This window comes from Pseudopipra pipra, chromosome Z, assembly GCF_036250125.1.
Source record: "Pseudopipra pipra isolate bDixPip1 chromosome Z, bDixPip1.hap1, whole genome shotgun sequence".
In the NCBI taxonomy this organism is placed as follows: domain Eukaryota; kingdom Metazoa; phylum Chordata; class Aves; order Passeriformes; family Pipridae; genus Pseudopipra; species Pseudopipra pipra.
The window spans coordinates 66,072,557-66,090,225 of record NC_087581.1 but is presented as its reverse complement, the minus strand read 5'-3'; the positions used below and the strand labels follow the sequence as shown (position 1 = coordinate 66,090,225).

Below are 17,669 nucleotides of genomic sequence, written 5' to 3'. Positions count from 1 at the left end.
AGATCCTGCAACGTCTTAGTGGAGGTCTGTTTGTTGTAATCAAGCAGGTACAGTGCAATCTCTATCCCCTCCTTTAGTCTCTTTGCTTCTTTCAGAACTATTTAAATAGTTATTTTTTATCCAGAAAAATATCCAGAGCTGACTGCACTAAAAATACATTAGGATATTACTTTGAAAGAATTTCTCCACTGTATTACTTGCTGTGGCAGTTGCTCTAAATACAGTTAAGATGAGAATTAGTACTATAACCTTGTCTATCTCCAGGTTACAGGAGATTTGTTACCACTGTAAACAGATTCATGTGGTATTGTTGAATGGGCAGTCACTGACTTCAGTGAATGCTTTGGTGTAATTACTGGTTGCTAACTGCCATAAAAATTGCTGACGAGGATCTTGAAATTATGGAGATTGTCTTCTTGAGGGCACAAAACAGAGGGAAGTACATCACACCAGTGTTCTGTTGGGTTACAGAAGACTACCAGTATCTGATAGTATTTGTATTCATCCTGTCTCATGCAGACTCTTTAATGAAACAAAAATGAAACATGAGAAGTCGAGACTCTCATGACTCTGTTCATACAGGGACAATGAGAAGAGTTTAAAGTCAAAGTTTTGTTCTGCATCCCAGTACTAAGGATAAAATGATAGAAACCACCAAATTTCTTAAAAATAAATTTAATTTTATCCATTAGAAATATCCCCAATAAGTCCACCTTTCCACAAAGGCTTAGATTTTAAACAGAGTTCACATTTTTAAAATTAATAAACAGCTAAATAATTTCAGTATTAGATTCAGATTCTGACGACTGAATCAGAAAGCAAGTCAGTATCAGGTAATCAGGAAGGAATAAAAGTGTTTTATACTATCAGTGAACTTTTAGATCACTGATGCGAGCATAATTAACTTCAGAGTCAGACTAAATGGACCGAATATATGAATTCAGCACATGATCTCCAATAGTTCTAAAGATGCCAGCAGTATCTTAATGACTTTTGCACTGTATTCTAAGGTAAGTCAAGCCAACTGCCATACAAAACAAATAATAAATGCTGTTTACTTTATATGGGCCTGTCCAGTTTCCCAATACACAGAAAAATTCATCATTGTAAACAAGCCTTCTAATACAATCCACAAAAAAAAATTGTTCACTTTATGGTTCACACTTTCAAATGCAGGATTACTACAGGTTTATTGCGCTCACTGGAAGCAGGCTTGAACCTGGACCTTTTTGCTTAATTTTTTTTTAATTAGGATGCCATTTTACGGATCATGTAGTTCAGAATGCCGCCGTTGTGGAAGTAAGTGAGCTCCACATCAGTGTCAAATCTCATGATGGCCTGAAAGGTTTTCCCAGTATCCAGCTGTTGGGGTTAAAGAAAATCATTTAAGCAGCAGAACCTTCCACATGTCACTTGACATCATAGTAAAATAAGGACCACTAGGATAGTTTTGCCATCTTAGAAAATTGTGACAGAAAGCTAAAGTAAACAGGCACCACTATTTCTTTTCACACTAGACTACAGGTAGCTGCTGAAGAGGAAAGTGGTATAAAACCAACCATAATAAACATGGTATAGAGTCTCATTGCACTTGCTGCCTCATTTATAACTGAGACAGAAGAATTTATAGTGGGTTTTGAGAGACTGGTCCAAAACACAGGATGGCTTTGTGTTAAATAAAACAGTTTGAGCATCATGCTTTTATATCCCATTATAGCAAACCATAAAATCATAGAATGGTTTGGCTGTAAGGATGACCTGTAACCCCCCTGCCATGGGCCAGGAACTTTCCACTAGACAAGGTTGCTAAAAGCCTCATCCAACCCTACCTTGGACCCTTCCTGGGAGAAGGAATTCACAACTTCTCTGGGCAGTGGTTTCAGTGCCTTATATGTTGTTATTCATATAGCTAGTCTAATTCTACCCTCTTTCACTTTAATCCCTATTAGAATTACTTTTTCCTACCTCTCCACCATCTCAATTGTCCCTTTCTCAAGTGAGAGAAGCTGACTGACATAGGACAGGATATTTTTTGAAGAGAAAATTAATTTTGGGTGAAATTCCAGTGATTCAGAAAATTCAGCTCTTTGATGTGTCATACCTTAATCTGGATGTTCATCTGTGGTTTTAGTTTTTCGGGAATGATAATCGTGTAACGCTCCCGTCCAGTGAGTCCTAAAGTCCCTGCATCCTCTCCAGGTAAATACTGCAGAGGAATCACTCCCATCCCTACTAGGTTGCTTCGATGAATTCTCTCATAGCTTTCAGCAAGCACAGCTTTGACACCCTGGGAAACACAAAACAGGTTTACTTATCTTCATGGTTCAGGACAGCCTTTCTGTACTCACAAGAAGAAAGTTGGTTCTTTTGTGTTCCCCTCCATTTTATTTACCAGCTACTGGTAGAATCAGCAGGTCTTTCTGACAGCAAACTGTCCAGATGACTTGATTATACATTAATTTTCAAACAGCTTTAGAAGAAGCCTAACTATCAAAAAAAGTTACACATGCTTTCTCAGAAATCCTGCATACTACTTTAACATGTCTTATGTAGAGCACCAGTAGTTATTTCCATAACTCTTCCTAATTCAGTGTTGCCCTCCTACGCTACAAGCTCCAGGGTGCAGTTTAAGTAATTTCTGAAATTTTACATGTTAATACAGTTAACACAAAAAAGCATCACCGGAGAAAACTCCAAAAACTTAACTGAACTTAAACACTAACTCTCATAAAACTTTTTCTAATAATACACATAAATTCCATACCAAGAAAGTTTTAATCAGAGTTTGGGCTGGTAAACACTATAGGACTGGAAGACAAAGAAAGAAAGAGATATTTCACTGTATGTGGATCTCTATTAGACTCCCATGGTGAAGCCATGTTACATTTCTTTTTCAGTGATACTACTTTTCTCTTACACTTTCTAGCTTCTCTGCTAAGTGAGCTTAAGGAGGCAGCTGAAAGCAGACCTGCGGTTTATGGGGTTATGGGAAGCACAAGTAAAGAAACTGGCCTTTCTGGTGTAGGTTTGTGGATTTCTGAAGATCAGTCAAGCCTTCCAGTCTGAACAAGATCTATTAATACTTAAATAGCTTTTGCAACTCTGCTGTGGCTCTTGGAGGCAGCTGAGATTTCAAAACAGCTCTTGCTACCTAAAGTGGGAATGAGCTACCCAGGTTGTTGCTCATAAACTAGTCTTCCTGACACATTAATGCACTTTCAAGTACTGTTTTCGTTCTAGTTTACTGTAGCCACTCACCAAGAGGAATGGTCCTTTAGCTGCCCAGTCTCTGGAACTTCCTGCACCATATTCCTTCCCAGCCAGCACAATCAGAGGATGACCAGCCTGCTTGTATCTTTCTGCAGCATCAAACACATCCAGCTGGAATAAAAATGGTAAACACTTTATAAGCTTTTTGAGGGTGGAAGAACAGTTCCCGAGACAAAAGAGGAGAAAAGTGTTCCCACATAAACGGTTGAAGCCCACACCTTCCAACAAGCAGCACTTTAAGGATATTAACCATATAGCACTTTGTGGCTTCTAGTCTAATCTCACTCCCAACACAAACGTGCACCTTCCCCTGCTGCTTCTACAGTGGTTATACCCCCCACTGACATGCCTCAAAGCACCGTATTGTAGGTACGTGTGACCTGCTTCCCGAGGTCAATACAGCTCCTCTCCCCTCAATTAGCTTTAGTGAAAAGCACTTGAGTAAATGACCTAAGCTGTAAGAAGAAAAGCCAGCACTAACACTCTATTGTCAATGAGCCCCAGTTAAGAGCAGCACGTGTACTTACTATTTCCCCAGAAGGGAAATGGATAGTCTGAGGTCCTTGTTTATCAATAAATTTGTTGACCAAGCGAATGTTTGCAAATGTCCCTCTGGCCATGACAGCATCATTCCCTCTGCGGGAGCCATAGGAATTGAACTCCCGAGGAGTCAAGCTATTAAAGGAAAAGAAAAATGGAAATGGTGTTGTTTTTAGACTAAAGCACTCTGGGCTTCAAAAAACAGAAGCAATGAACTGGTGTTTCTGAAGCAGGTATGTACAAGTTCCCAGCTTGGCAATTAGCTAATACTTCTACTTTTGAGATGTTTGGAAGGAAGGGAAAAATAATTAAAACACAGTTACAGTTTGGTCATAAAAAGGAGCTTCCATAGTATTCTCAATCCTTGCCCTAGAGAACAGGATCTAGTAGTGATGCAAGGATATAATTCATATTAAGACAGAAGATGCAACAATTCTTTTCTTAATAGCTGGCTACTGAAAATTCTCCTTGTTGTTTATATTACTATAGCATCTAGAACAGACACAGAGCACTGTACTAAATACCTAAAAGGCAGCAAGGACGCCTGCTGAAAGTTAGAACTACAGAAGAAGTTCATTTGCAAGCAGAGATATGAGAATGATGGGACACTGCAGCCTAACCAGTAAACAAAAAATGTGCCAAAATGTGACAGAAAATTAGGCTGTTTGCATTGGGCTACATCCAAAGAGCAGCTACGACATACAACAACTGTTTTGTAATGTGTGTAGGACTATTCGGATTTTGAAGTGACAGATAGCAGGGGTCAAAGAGCCCAGAGCAGTTAGTTTTCAGTATATTACACTGTTTTAATCCATTTTCTCTTCAAAATTATGAGGTCTAGTGGGTTGATTTTTTTTTTTTTAAGTCAGTGCTGTTCTTCGAAACACCACTAAGGTTGTAAGAAGTGCTAAGCCAGAGAATAAAAGCATTATATTGTCTGTTAAAACTGGACAGGTAAACTTGGTAAGTCGTAATCTTGTCTTAAGTTGAATCCCAAGTACTAAACTGACAGACTGGCCATAGTAAAAGACTAATATTTTACAGGATTTTGGACTCCAGCCACAACAGATCTGCCAGTTTTTGCAGCTGAGCTGAAACCTAAACTTTGAGATGTTCTGTAGCTCCTAAGAGCCTTGATCTATGAAATAGATGCACGTGCTAGAAATGAATATAAACCCAATTTCTGGCACTAAGGACCACGGTCCTTTTGCTTTGATAGGGAGACAAATCCTGATTCCCTTATTTATGAATAGATGTACTGCAAAAATCAGCATGAAAGTTATCTTCTTCCCCTTTCTCTATAAAAATGTCATCAGCTCTACAGTGCTAACAGATTCACACATGCTATTCAAGTTCTTACACTTGGTGACAACTGCTGAAGTAGCAGAAAGAGAAATGTTTTTCTTTCTTAATTTATGTGTTCTCTGGGCAGCCGTCAAGGTACACAAGGGCATGTGAACAGACAGAAGGTATGTGTGCCTGTAACATGGTATAGCAATTGTGATTTGCTTCCTCTTCTCAATTCATAACAAAAACAAGAAGTAGTGCTTACCCTCTGCTGGTCAAATAACGGGCTGCAGGACTGTTTCTGGCTATGTTCCCAGCTGGAGATATGTGGTCAGTTGTCACAGAATCCCCAAAACTCAACAGGACATAAGCACCTTCTATTGCTTTCGGGGTCTGAAGAGCCAAAGTCTAAGCCATCATAAACACAAACAAAATAATTATTATATGAAAAACAATTACTTTACCTTTCTTAAAAATTGCAAATTGCAAAATAAAGTCTCCCTTCTTATACAGGTTAGGAGAAAGAAAAAAAACAACCCTATTAAAAATGTTCATGTTCTTGAACAAAATATGATGCCCTGGCTGTCTGTCAGCAGGTTCATGCATGAAGAAAACAGATGAGATAAGAAAACTAGCTGAGGCTTCCTGTGATACATGCATGAAAATCCAGGGTTCCTAAGCATTTGCATGCATTAAAATCTACATTTTCTTTTTAATACTGAAATAGCAATCTGAACCCTGAACCATTTGGTGCAAAATGCAAACAGGCAGAACTGTGTATTTTGTTTCCTGTTCTTGTTCTTCACTTGCTCTGTGACCATTTAAAAGTATTTCAACTTAAAAGGTAAAGGGGACTTTTCAAAAGCCTTGAATTGACAGGGAATCTTTACAATTTTCAGATTCACTCACGCCTTTGTATTAAAAGGAACACAATATTGCAATTCTAACATCAAAGAACCAAAGCCTCGATAAGCTATGATGGATGCCCTTGTCCTCAGACCCCTTGTCTTTGCTTCACCTTTAAAATTAGTCAAGGTCACTACACACTTTGGCTTGATTCAAAGGGAAAGCATGTACGTACCAGACCATCAAAGAAAGGAGGAGACTTGATATAGGTAGACTTGGGATTCCAAGTATACAGTTTATCTGAAGGAGCATCTAAGGCATTCCAAGATTTGTTTACTGTCTGAAAAACAAAATACTCCCATTGACTTTTAAGTTTTCAGAAACAACATAATAAGGAGCAATTTTCAGAACATGACTGTAAGAATTAATTAGTCAGAAGACATTTTTTTAAAAAAACTCATTTGAATATTTGCTAGAACAGAAGAACAGCAATAGAAGAAAAAGGTTCATTTCATTATCAAGACCATCTTATTTAATACTTCAGAATAGCACAGTACATCAATCAATTACTGCCCAGAGGATTAATTCACCTCTATTTTTTGGTAGACCTCCTTGAACATCCCAGGAATAACAAACTGACGCTCAACAGCCTGAATTTCATTTCTTGTTGGCCAGATATCTTTCAGGAAAATCTTCTTCCCCGAAGCATTTATTCCTGTAGAAAATGGTATTGTCACGTTTGTTCCATAAATTTTCCATTAAGAAGAAAGAAAAGCTCATCATTGTGTCCTCTAGCTATGTGTTCCTTTTAACACTCACAAGACACACTTTATTTTACCTACAGGGGTTTGACAGAAAAGTGTGTCATAAACTTGATAATGCCTGTACATTATTCTGTGACTTCCAGTGGCATTCTAGAATAATTTATAGAATCATTTTTGTAGGAAAGGATCTTTGAAGGTTGTCTAGCTGAACTTCCTGCTCAAGGAAAGTCTACTAAATCAGGTTGCTTATAAAAGCTAAGTCAGGTTACCATCACCCAGATATAACTAAAAACATGCCCCAGTGGAATAGAGTATTGCTCAGGCTTGGCTTCCTGCTTTCTCCATCCTACGGACTCCTTGTTGCTCTGTTTCTTAACAACTGCATGTTTTGTCTCCCAGAGATACTTAGTACTTTGAAGCACTTCCCTACGACAAATGTTTCTGAAGAGCTTAATTCCAACCAGTTTCGTTTATAAGCTGTCAAAAGAAGCATCCTGACACTGTCTTACCTAAAGGCTCTGTCTCAAAATCAATCCGGACGGTCCCTGCAATTGCATAGGCTATAACCAGTGGGGGGGAGGCCAGGTAGTTAGCACGGGTGTTGGGATGGACACGCCCTTCGAAATTCCTGTTGCCAGACAACACCCCCACTGCAACCAGGTCACCCTGTAAGAGAGAGTGTGAGACAAAGATAGCTGAGATGCCAGCAGAATTCACACACCCAGCAAGTCTGTAGAGCCTCACTGCACTGCAACAGCAATGACTGGACAGTTACAAATCTGTCTCCTTCCAGACTGTTGCAAAACATTTCCCACAGAAAAGAGAATACAGACTGAATTGACTTCACACAGAGTTGAGAAGAGGCAGCGCACAGGATAACACAGCTCAGAACAGCACACAGTAGAGAACAGCCTACCTAGATAAGCTGTACAGGAAAAACTGCTTACCTGTGTAATGGCCTCAACAACAGACTCTGGTAGGGGTCCACTGTTGCCAATACACGTCATACAGCCATAACCCACCACATCAAACCTAAAAAGAGCATAAAAAATCATCAGTGAACAGAAAGATATTTTGGAGCAAGACATTTAACCCTTTAGCAGGTGGTAATGGTTACTTTCAGAAGATGTACTGCTTTAACAAATTAATTGCTGCTGAAAACAGCATTTTCGAGGATGTCCTCTACTTTTATCACTGCAGTCACTGTCCATGCACAAAGAATGGAGCGAGAGGAACAACAATATAGTGTAATTTATACTATTTCAAAACAATTAGCCTTGAAAATAACCCATTTTTCCTGCTTAAGAACTTAAGTCTTCAAGAAGTTACAGCAGGCCTTCTTCATCATTGGTACAAAGCCAGCCAGCACAACAGCAATGCATTAACTCAGGCAGGATCACACCATAAGGTACCTGCGATATCTTTTAAGCTGCACAGAGAAATATTTTTTTGCATTACTTGTTCACAGTGCTTGTAGTTAAGCAGCCATAGGACAACAGTAAGAAAAGCACTCCTACCCTAGTTGGGAAAGGTAACTCATAACTCCACTCTCCCGCAGATAGTAAGTGACGACCCCGCTTCCTGGGGACAGGCTAGTTTTAATGTATGGCTTCACTGTCAAACCAGCTTCAACAGCCTTCTTAGCAAGCAATCCTGAAAAATGCAAAGGATAGTTGCAGTTTTCCCTGGAAGCGAGACAGTTTGGCGAATCAGTAGATCAGGTTAAGAGAAGTACCACTGAATGACTGGGAACAGAAAAGGCAGCATTTCCAGCAATGAAATTGTACAGCAAGCCAACAGCACTAATTCCCTAATAATCAGCTAGACTCAAGACCTCTGTTGAACTGTAGATCCAGACTGCAATTTCTGTTCCACTAGGTTGCTGGAAGTTGCATTAAACAAGATGCACTCACACTAGGGCAGCATGTAGACATTCAAAACTCAGAATGTTCTTTGTAAGACAAGTGTCTCACAAAAATGCAATGAAGAATTATTAAGTTCCCACTTACTGTGGTCTAGTAGGTGCTGAAATAACTGCTAACATAAGACTTGCTGCTCTCAGAAGAGAGCACCAACTCTAGAGTTTCACACAAATTAGCTATCTCACATTCTACAGCTTGTTGCAAGAGTGCTGATTTACCATTCCTGGATTTGTAACACACATAGAGATGTTTCAGTGGAGCATGTTACTAGAAACACATTCATCCTAAATTCCTTCTTTTGAAACAAATTATCCATTGCTGAATGTTCAGAAAACTAGTCCACTCCAGCCCTTTTCCAGGATGAATATAAAAGAAGCAGCAGATATGCAAACTATGCAAAACTTCACATTCCCACGCTGCATTTTCTGTCTCACACATCACATCCATTTAGATAAAGTATACATCAGTTCTGCTTTGATCCAACATGATCTCCAACAGGAAGATGTCATCAAATTGTTTTGCCTTTGTCAGGTGTTTGGCAGCTCTGTTATACGTGACCTGGAGACCTCCACTTTTAAGTGTTGTGTGAAATGGCCTACACATATGAATTTAAAGCAGCAGCCCCATTCCTGAAACTGCTGAGGCTCCTTAGGTACCAAAGGAAATTGCGGAAACTGAAGCCATTGGATATTTTTGAAAATGTGACCATGAACAAGTGATCATCATAGGACCTAAGAGACTGACAGCCTGTCTGAAAGTGTTGGCTTCTGTCTTCTTGCTCACATCAGGTCTGAAAAGAAGGCAAAGTCAAACTCTTAAAACTGGCAAGGAAATGCCAGAACTTAAATTGGTTTGAGCAACCTTAATCCAATACCTTGTAAAGTCAGATTAGACTGTCAAGGCTCCTACAGCATACATCACTATCCCCACAGACACACAGTCCCTGCTTAGTGCACAAGATATACAAAAATATATATCTGAGCGCAAGATCATGAGGACTACACTCTTCAGGCTGCTATGCATTTAGCAGTAGTGAAGGCACTCAAAGTACCAACTTTCCATGTATCTGCAGAGCATTCCACACTTTAAACCCACAGAGCTATTAAGCCAAGCTGACTGAAAGATCAGCATGCCTGCTGTCTCAGGGAGGGTTAAAAATGCATGCCATTAACCTGGGAGCCAAATACTTGAGGAAACTGTCCTAAACAGGTGGCACAACTGAGGGATACACCCACTTAAAACTAAGGGAATGGGGCAGAGCAAAGATAGTCTGCCTGGAAAAAACCTACTTATTGGTTCTCAGAAGAAAAAATACAGCTCTATGTCTGTGATCAGGATCAGAATGGACCTGAGGAAAGGAGTAAGCTGATTTGGCTGTCCTGTCAAGGGCAAGTAAATTGGGAGACTTTGTTCAATTCTGTTCCTCTCAAAGGGGTAAGGAAACAAGCAGATCTCTCTTCTGCTTCCCTTTCTGCCCCACATCTTGGTTTATGATGGACTTTGTCCTTTTGCTAGAATTTAAAAGACCTTTTGTGCCTGGGAAGGCAGTGAACTGCTGGTACTGTAAAGTATCCAAAGATAGATGCTACCCTAAGAACAGGTGACAAATACCATATTGAAAAACCAAAAACAAAGTGACTGTTGACAGAGGCTGTCGACAAGCCAAAAACTTCCCAGCACTATACAGGAATAAGGAAGACAAACTACGTGACTTCAGCCAGGAAGGCTGGTTAAGGGCCTTTGTACTGCCCATTGCACATCCCTTCTGACCCTCGTAGGAAAAGTCTCCATCCCACAAACAGTCTGACAGTCTAGTAAATCCTAATGCAGTGACAATCCTATAGTGACAGGTACCATCTATGCATATGCTTGCAGAGGAAAGAAATAAATATGTGAACATGTAGCCAAGCACCTGGGAAAGTGGCCAGACTTGTCTAGTATATACTGACCTCTTAGAGCTGACACTCTTCATTCATATTTTGTTGCCAGAAGCACACATTAGGAATGAGAAATTTTCTGCACAGACTAACCAGGTTAAAAATGAAAAACCTCCTTACCAGAAATTTAGTACAACTAAGTCAGACTAACTCTTCTGTAGTGGGGCATACAAAGTCCACCTTCAACCATTCTTGTGGATGAAGTTAAGGTGTAAATGAAAAGGGTCTGAAAGATGGCCATCCCTGAGAACATAATATTCCTCCTCTACTCATCCCTAACATACCCTCAGACTCTTGTTGCAACAACTATATAGGGCAACCTCTAGGTAAGTGTGTGTTTCGTACTCTGCTGACAGATCACAGCACCCTCAGACTTAAAACCATAGACAGTTCTTCACTGTCCCTCTCCTTGCAGCTTTGACCTTCAACAGCCTCTTCTCAGCTCTATGTAACAGCTTCTGTGCATTTAAAAAGTGTCAGAGGTGTTGGTTTATTAAATTCCATCTTGCTCTATATAGAAGACAGTGCAGGAAAAACACTTTTTCATCAACCTAGATTTATAGCTACCATTTCCATAAGTCCTTCTGCTACCTTAGAAACTTTTAGCACTCCAAATGACAAAACCAGCACTGTTTTTGTGCTAGAATGTAGAATTACATCAGCATCATTGTCTTTAGCCACAGAGCACACAGCCAGAGCCACAGAGAACCTACTGCACATTAGGCAAATAAACTTACCTGCACCCAACATAACTGAGGGGTTACTGGTGTTTGTACAGCTTGTAATGGCAGCAATCACTACTGAACCGTGAGCAAGCTCGAAGTCAGAGCCCTCAAAATTAAGTTTAACTATGCTGTTGTGTCGGTCTGGGGCAATCTGGAATCCCTTGAATCCTTGCTGTAGGAGGAGAAAATAACCAAAAGGATGTGGGGTTAAAAATAAATATTTTGACTAAAAATTAGTATGAGCTGTTTTTTTCACCAGTGAGAAGCATCTGTCAGTTATACCCATGCTTGTGCTTCTAGGTCTAGTGGGGAAGACTTGTGTCTCTGGTCAACCAAAGCGGTGGACAAAAATAATTTTTTCTGAAGTTTATCCCACTCTCTGCTTACTCGTAAAGGAGGCAACCTTTGAAGAAAAATTTGTATTTTCTTCCTGCACGAATATATCCTTCCTCAGATTGTTCAGGTGGCTTCTTGCTTCTGTGTGTTCCAGATTTCTGATCACATATAGTCTTAATACGTAAGCTAGTCCTGAGATTTGAGCCAAAACACATAAGAATTTTAAGCCATGATTATCAAAAAGCTCAAACTGATGCCAGGAGCTGATCTGAGAGGCAAAAGCCTAACAGCCGGGAAAAATACAGCAAGAAGGCACTGTTCATGCCATGAAAAATACATTTAGAGATCTGAAAGCATAAGGTCATTTAATGGAATTTGGAAAATGTAAGAGAACAAGAACTATTGGGAATTGCTGTAGTTCAGGTGTCTTGAATTAAATCACTGGAGTTCTGTACTGCCGTTAAGAAGGATGGTTACTGCATAAGGTAAGGATTCAAACTGATTTAGAAAAGTGTCTGGCAAGATTAATTTAAAAATAAATCTTGCTCTTCTTCCAATAACCACTTTGACTGGATGACGCAGAGTGAAGACATCATTTTCTGTCTTTACCACCACCATCACAGAGTCACAGGGACACATGCAGTTTTGATCTGCTGAACAGATTCAATACTTAGTTGAAAACTACACTGTGGATCTCAGGGCATAACCTGCTTGGAAAGCTGGGTAGTTAAGCTTAGAGCTCAGTGCACTAGGTACTTTGTCTCCTCTATTAACAACCCCCCATCACAGCTAGTTCAGAAATCTCTAGTGTATGTCTCAGCTGTGTTAGACATAAGGTCAGGAAGAATTACTACTTCAATAGGACATAAACACTATTATAGAAGAGAAACAAACCCCCAATTTTATACTACTCATTGCTGCTGTCATCTTCGAAACCGCATTCAAACATCCTCATTTTCCAACTTTTCAATAGGCAAACACATAATGCACAAGTTAACACCAGAATGTAGTTTCTGAACACCAGACACCTTTTAGAAGCACGCATTAGTTCGTATGCTCAAACATCCCCAGTCCCTACCTTGGCTCCCAGACAAGTCTCAAAGTCCTTCTTCATATCTGACACAGCAACTTTGTCCTGAGGTCTTTTTGGTCCACTGCAGCAAGGCACAACAGTATGGAGATCCAACTCAACAACCTATTCAAATAAGACCAACAGAGAGTGGTTCAGCACTGCATGATAAATTGAAGCCAGTTAAGCCACAGGTATTCTTACCTCTGCTGTTGAACCAATGCTAAGTCTGCACATCTTTAAGTCTATTTCCAGCAATTATCAAAGACACACAAGAAGGGAAAGATCAGAAGAAAAAGAACAGTTCTGCTTTTAGACACTGCCACCTCACAGGTATGGATATCAAAAGTACTACAGTTACTGAAAAACCTAATGTGACCAAAGCATCTAAGCAATAAAAAATAATTTTTTAATTCCTCCTTTGACATGCTAGCAGCAGGGAAAACAATGATATAAAGAAATCCTGGTACTGACACAAACCAAAGCAGATGATTTATCTATTCCTCACCCATGTCCCAACCTTGCTTTTATAGTGCGCTGAATCTTTCCATATCTACTAAAGTTTTTGAATAATCATGCAAACCTAAACACAAGTACAAGATAAGATTTTACTGTAGAGAAAACCAGGAATATTCTTGAGTTTGCTGGACACAGGGTAAGATCTTGATTTTCTTGGATAGAAAATGACTTGTGTGGTCTGCAGTTACCCCACAGAGCTTTCAAGTGTCCTGATTCACGAAGTAAAGTAACTTGCTGAACAGAACAAGGGTAAAACTGTAACAAGGCTTACACAAATAACATCCACATTATTTTCACAGGTACACTTGAGTCTGGACAGGACTTCTCAAAACTACTTGGAACAAATTGCAGAATCTGCACCAGCTTGAGGTCAGTTGAGAGCCATTCTATACCTATGCCCAAGCTTTCACAGCTGAAGAGCCAGCTGATTCCACTGGGCCTGGAAGACAGCTCTGAGAACCAAACCAAAGGATAAGGAGTCCCTTGACTATTTCTTACTTTCCGTGAAAAACATACAATTGTCACAATGAAAGAGGACAGGGCATAAAGCAAGGAGTCAGAAGGCAGAGTAGTTTCTAACCTGCGTGAAGTCCGGATCCTGAGAGGAGTTCTTGAAATCTCTTAGCATTCCCACAGCCTCAAGATACTTTTTTGTGCACATAACCTTCTCTTTATCACGTCCTAAGATGAAAGCCAGATATAGCAAAAACAAAATGCAAATGTAACAGAGGAACTACCATCTGACAGAACAAGAAAGAATGCATAACAAGCTATTTCACTGTTCACACTGTACATAGGCTCTTTCATTAGAGATTCACTGAAAGCAAAGCAATTGAGCAGACTTAGTGACTTTTGCAGAAAAAAATCTTAGGTTCCTACTTCTGTCATCTGGACAAGCCAGGTTCAGGCAGGGCTAAGCAGGCATTTACCTGCCAAAAGTCTAATACCCAGCTCTTCCTAAACACAGAGCAAGACACAGCCTCAATACGGAAATATCAATAAGAAATGAACTGAAGCTCAAAAGGCTCCACCTGATTCAATCCCACTGTTGACTACACCATATAGACCTAAAAGCCTGCTTTCAAATACGCCTTTAACTTGTGGTCTCTTCTCACACTCACCAGTCTGTATCAGGTACCCAATGCTAATATCATCCACTGGGAAATAGGCAGCTGTTGCTCCATACTCTGGACACATATTGGCAATGGTGGCTCGGTCAGCAATTGACAGCTGGGCTACACCAGGGCCAAAAAACTCCACGAATTTACCCACGACTCCAACTTGGCGAAGGTGCTGTTATAAAAATACAGTGCCTGTCATTGTTATGTGTCAAACAAGCTGAGCATGTCTGTTATGAAATCCAGATTTCTGCTTCAGAGCAACCTCTTATGAAGGTTTCTATAGCCATGTGAAACCAGGAAGCTTTTGGTAAACTAAATTATGAAGATGAGAACACAGAGGTGTAAGGTTTCAATAATAAAGTACAACATCAGGACGCATTCCTTCTAAAACTTGCTCTTCCTCTCATTTAAACTAGACTCTATTTTACAACAACCGTATTTTTGTCAACATCATGTTCTAAGAAGAGGAGAACTGTGCGGGGAATGTTCAGCCAGCAAACCCAGGAAGATGAGGAAACAGGGAGAACCAACTGCACAAGTACATGAATTGAATTGAACACACACACATCCAGATGAAATAATAAGAAAATGTTGGCTTTCCCCATTTGGAGGTCTCTCTAGAGACAGCATCCCATGATGAACTTGTGTACCAGATTTCTGACCTCCAGCATCAGGGCTGACCCAGTAATACTCTTAATTCAGTGACAATGCAGAGAGTGAATAAACGTACTGTGAACATATGGCGAGTCAAACACCTGCACATCTAAGAAATCAGACTGCAGTGCTTACTGTCTGTTTTGTGGGGGCTTTACATTGCCTTATTTTAAGTGGGGACTTCAAAAACAAGTCAAGGTGTTTCTTTTGAGGCAGAGGAGAAAGCATTGTTGTTCAAAAACATTACTGAATTCTAAAATATCCCAACATATATTTTGTTGGGCTTCTGGAAAACAGATTTGCCTAGCGAATTGTCCTCACACAGCTCATTCCAACCCACACAGAGTGACAGAGCTTTAAAAAAGTCCAAAATTACTACATGGAAGCACACATAGGGTTCTTAAGCCTGCAGTACAGTGGCTCTGCCCTACAGAGCACGCATAGCTCTTAGCAGTAACAGAAAAACATCAAACCTTGGTAATTTACCTTGGTAATGGTGAGCACAATGTCAGTGGATGTTACCAGTGGCTGAGGGTTTCCTACCAGCTTATAGCCAACCACCTCAGGAAGCACCATGCTGATCGGCTGCCCCAACATCACTGCTTCTGCTTCAATGCCACCCACACCTGTATGCAACAGGAGTACACAATGTAACTATTCAGAAAGACAGTAATGTGTCAAAGATAAACACATGACATCAGTTACTTGATGAGTATTCTGTTTAAGGCAAAAAGAGGAGAAAAAGCAGACAGCCTCAGTCTTCTGCTAAGGGGCAGTCCTCATCTTGCTCCAGTTTCTGCAAGGCTGGGCTTTTAAATTTCTTTTTGTTTCATACTTTCATCCTTATTCCCAAGTCATTAGATAGGATATTAGGTAAATCTAAGTAACTTACTCTAGGATGCTTCACTTTTATAATAGCAGATGTAAAAGTTTTATTTAATGTTTAAGCGTGCAATGCACTAACCAAGAACCACTGACATGGCACTGAACATGATGTGCTGTGAGTGAAACATATGCAGACCATGAATGTTGGTCACCAAACAAAAACTCAAAAGTTGTTTGGAAGGAAAGAAAGATTACTAAAGAATACTAACAGAAAAGATACTTGTTAAGACAGAAATATCTTCCCTTATGTCTATTAAGTTTCAACAGGGTTTGGCCATGTGCAGGTGGGAACCTTTGTGTAAGCATACCTTCACTATTAGAGGAATGTAATTCAAGCTACTACTTAATTTTGCTAATTTAACCAAGATGTCACAGCCATATGCAATCTAATAAACCCATGATGTTTACTAGCAATTAAGCAGATATATAACTTTTTTGCCCATAGAAAGTCCCTCTTACATTTATCTTCTACTTTCAAACTTTCTTCTACCTTTTGTTTAGCTTAATTAATACTGAGCTAGAACAAACTGCCCGTAATAGTTGCTTATGTATGCCAAACCACTACTCCAATCCTTTTTCCCATTTAATCTAAGAATGGTTCTGAAAAATAATTTCCGTTTCATTTTATGCAAAATAATATACCTATGTTAATATAAAAGATAATTCTGTGACAGATCCAATCATGTGACTCCTTTCACTAGGTGTTGAATCTTTTTTAAACAGTCAAGTTAGTAAACATGACTGACAGGCTACCACAGGCAAGCATGAAGCAAGTTCACTACTACCAGCCACTAGAAAGAAATGTTGGATCCAAGAGTAGGCACTTTAGGCTCATATGGCATAGATTATGCCCAGCCTTACTTTTCAAATTCTGGAGAAAAATGAGGTTGAGAGTCACACTGTTCCAAGCAGCTATTGGTGCTGCAACATCATCTAAATTATGTCTCTGTGTATGGTACAATCAAATACAGCATAAGAGAAGCGTCTAATCCCAAAGCTCTCATGCTTTAAATAGATTGAACTTGTTTACATTTGTATTCTAAGCCCACAGGAACTCTTTCACCCTTGACAGAAAGTCTCAAAAAAACAATATTGCTACAAGAGTATAGGTGGGATATTAAAAACACAAAGTCCCATGTGGTACTCAGAACTTCACAAGCACATTTGTGAACAAACGCTAGCAAATGCTCTTGAAAAACACGTGTTCTGTATTTGTACAATAGCTGTTTCAATAAGCTCCTATCACCATATCACAGGAAAATAAAAGCTCAACTGATGTTTTTGCTACCATGTGGGATGACTGCAAATACTTTCATTCCATAGGTACTCATTTATTCAATAATTCAAGCACTGCAGTTCACCACTATGAGCCAAATAAATTATTTTTATTTACTCCTGTAACAAGTATTCTGTAGAGTACTGGTATGAGAACATACTTCACAGTCCTGTTTTTCACAATGTCCTCTCTGGCCATATTTAACTGTCTCAGATTAAATTTTCAGCACTTTCAATCCAAGAGATTAGTATTTGCAGTACTTTTTTGATACATCAACACTTTGAAAGTAGCCAAGTGACTAAGAAACAACTGGATGGTCAATGATGCTTCAATCCCCTTCCTTTATTTAATATTTTCCTTATCTACTTCCTTGTGATTTAAATGCAGAATAGAAAAAAATATGTGAAAAACCCAAACACAAACCCAACAACACATGTAGCAGAAATCATCTGAGGCTGTTACCAGAACAGGTAGCTTACTTAAAAAGTCTTAAATAACTGTAAGAGACTTTATCAGGT

At 39.5% G+C, this 17,669-nt stretch overlaps 1 protein-coding gene across 2 annotated transcripts in view; it reads right to left on the bottom strand.

Annotated features, from left to right (window-relative positions):
* Positions 1-659: 659 nt before the first annotated feature.
* ACO1 (aconitase 1) overlaps positions 660-17,669 on the bottom strand; it is a 36,905-nt gene continuing 19,895 nt past the window's right edge. For both annotated transcript variants that reach the window (XM_064642083.1, XM_064642084.1), the window contains exons 7-21: positions 15,477-15,616; positions 14,337-14,508; positions 13,796-13,896; positions 12,706-12,822; positions 11,304-11,463; positions 8,225-8,360; positions 7,655-7,739; positions 7,217-7,373; positions 6,534-6,658; positions 6,179-6,283; positions 5,363-5,505; positions 3,798-3,945; positions 3,259-3,381; positions 2,102-2,287; positions 660-1,362 (exon numbers count right to left, since the gene is read on the bottom strand). In XM_064642083.1, the coding sequence (XP_064498153.1) occupies positions 1,249-1,362; positions 2,102-2,287; positions 3,259-3,381; positions 3,798-3,945; positions 5,363-5,505; positions 6,179-6,283; positions 6,534-6,658; positions 7,217-7,373; positions 7,655-7,739; positions 8,225-8,360; positions 11,304-11,463; positions 12,706-12,822; positions 13,796-13,896; positions 14,337-14,508; positions 15,477-15,616 (2,012 nt within the window). In that variant the 3' untranslated portion in view covers positions 660-1,248. The remainder of the gene's footprint in view (positions 1,363-2,101; positions 2,288-3,258; positions 3,382-3,797; positions 3,946-5,362; positions 5,506-6,178; positions 6,284-6,533; positions 6,659-7,216; positions 7,374-7,654; positions 7,740-8,224; positions 8,361-11,303; positions 11,464-12,705; positions 12,823-13,795; positions 13,897-14,336; positions 14,509-15,476; positions 15,617-17,669) is intronic.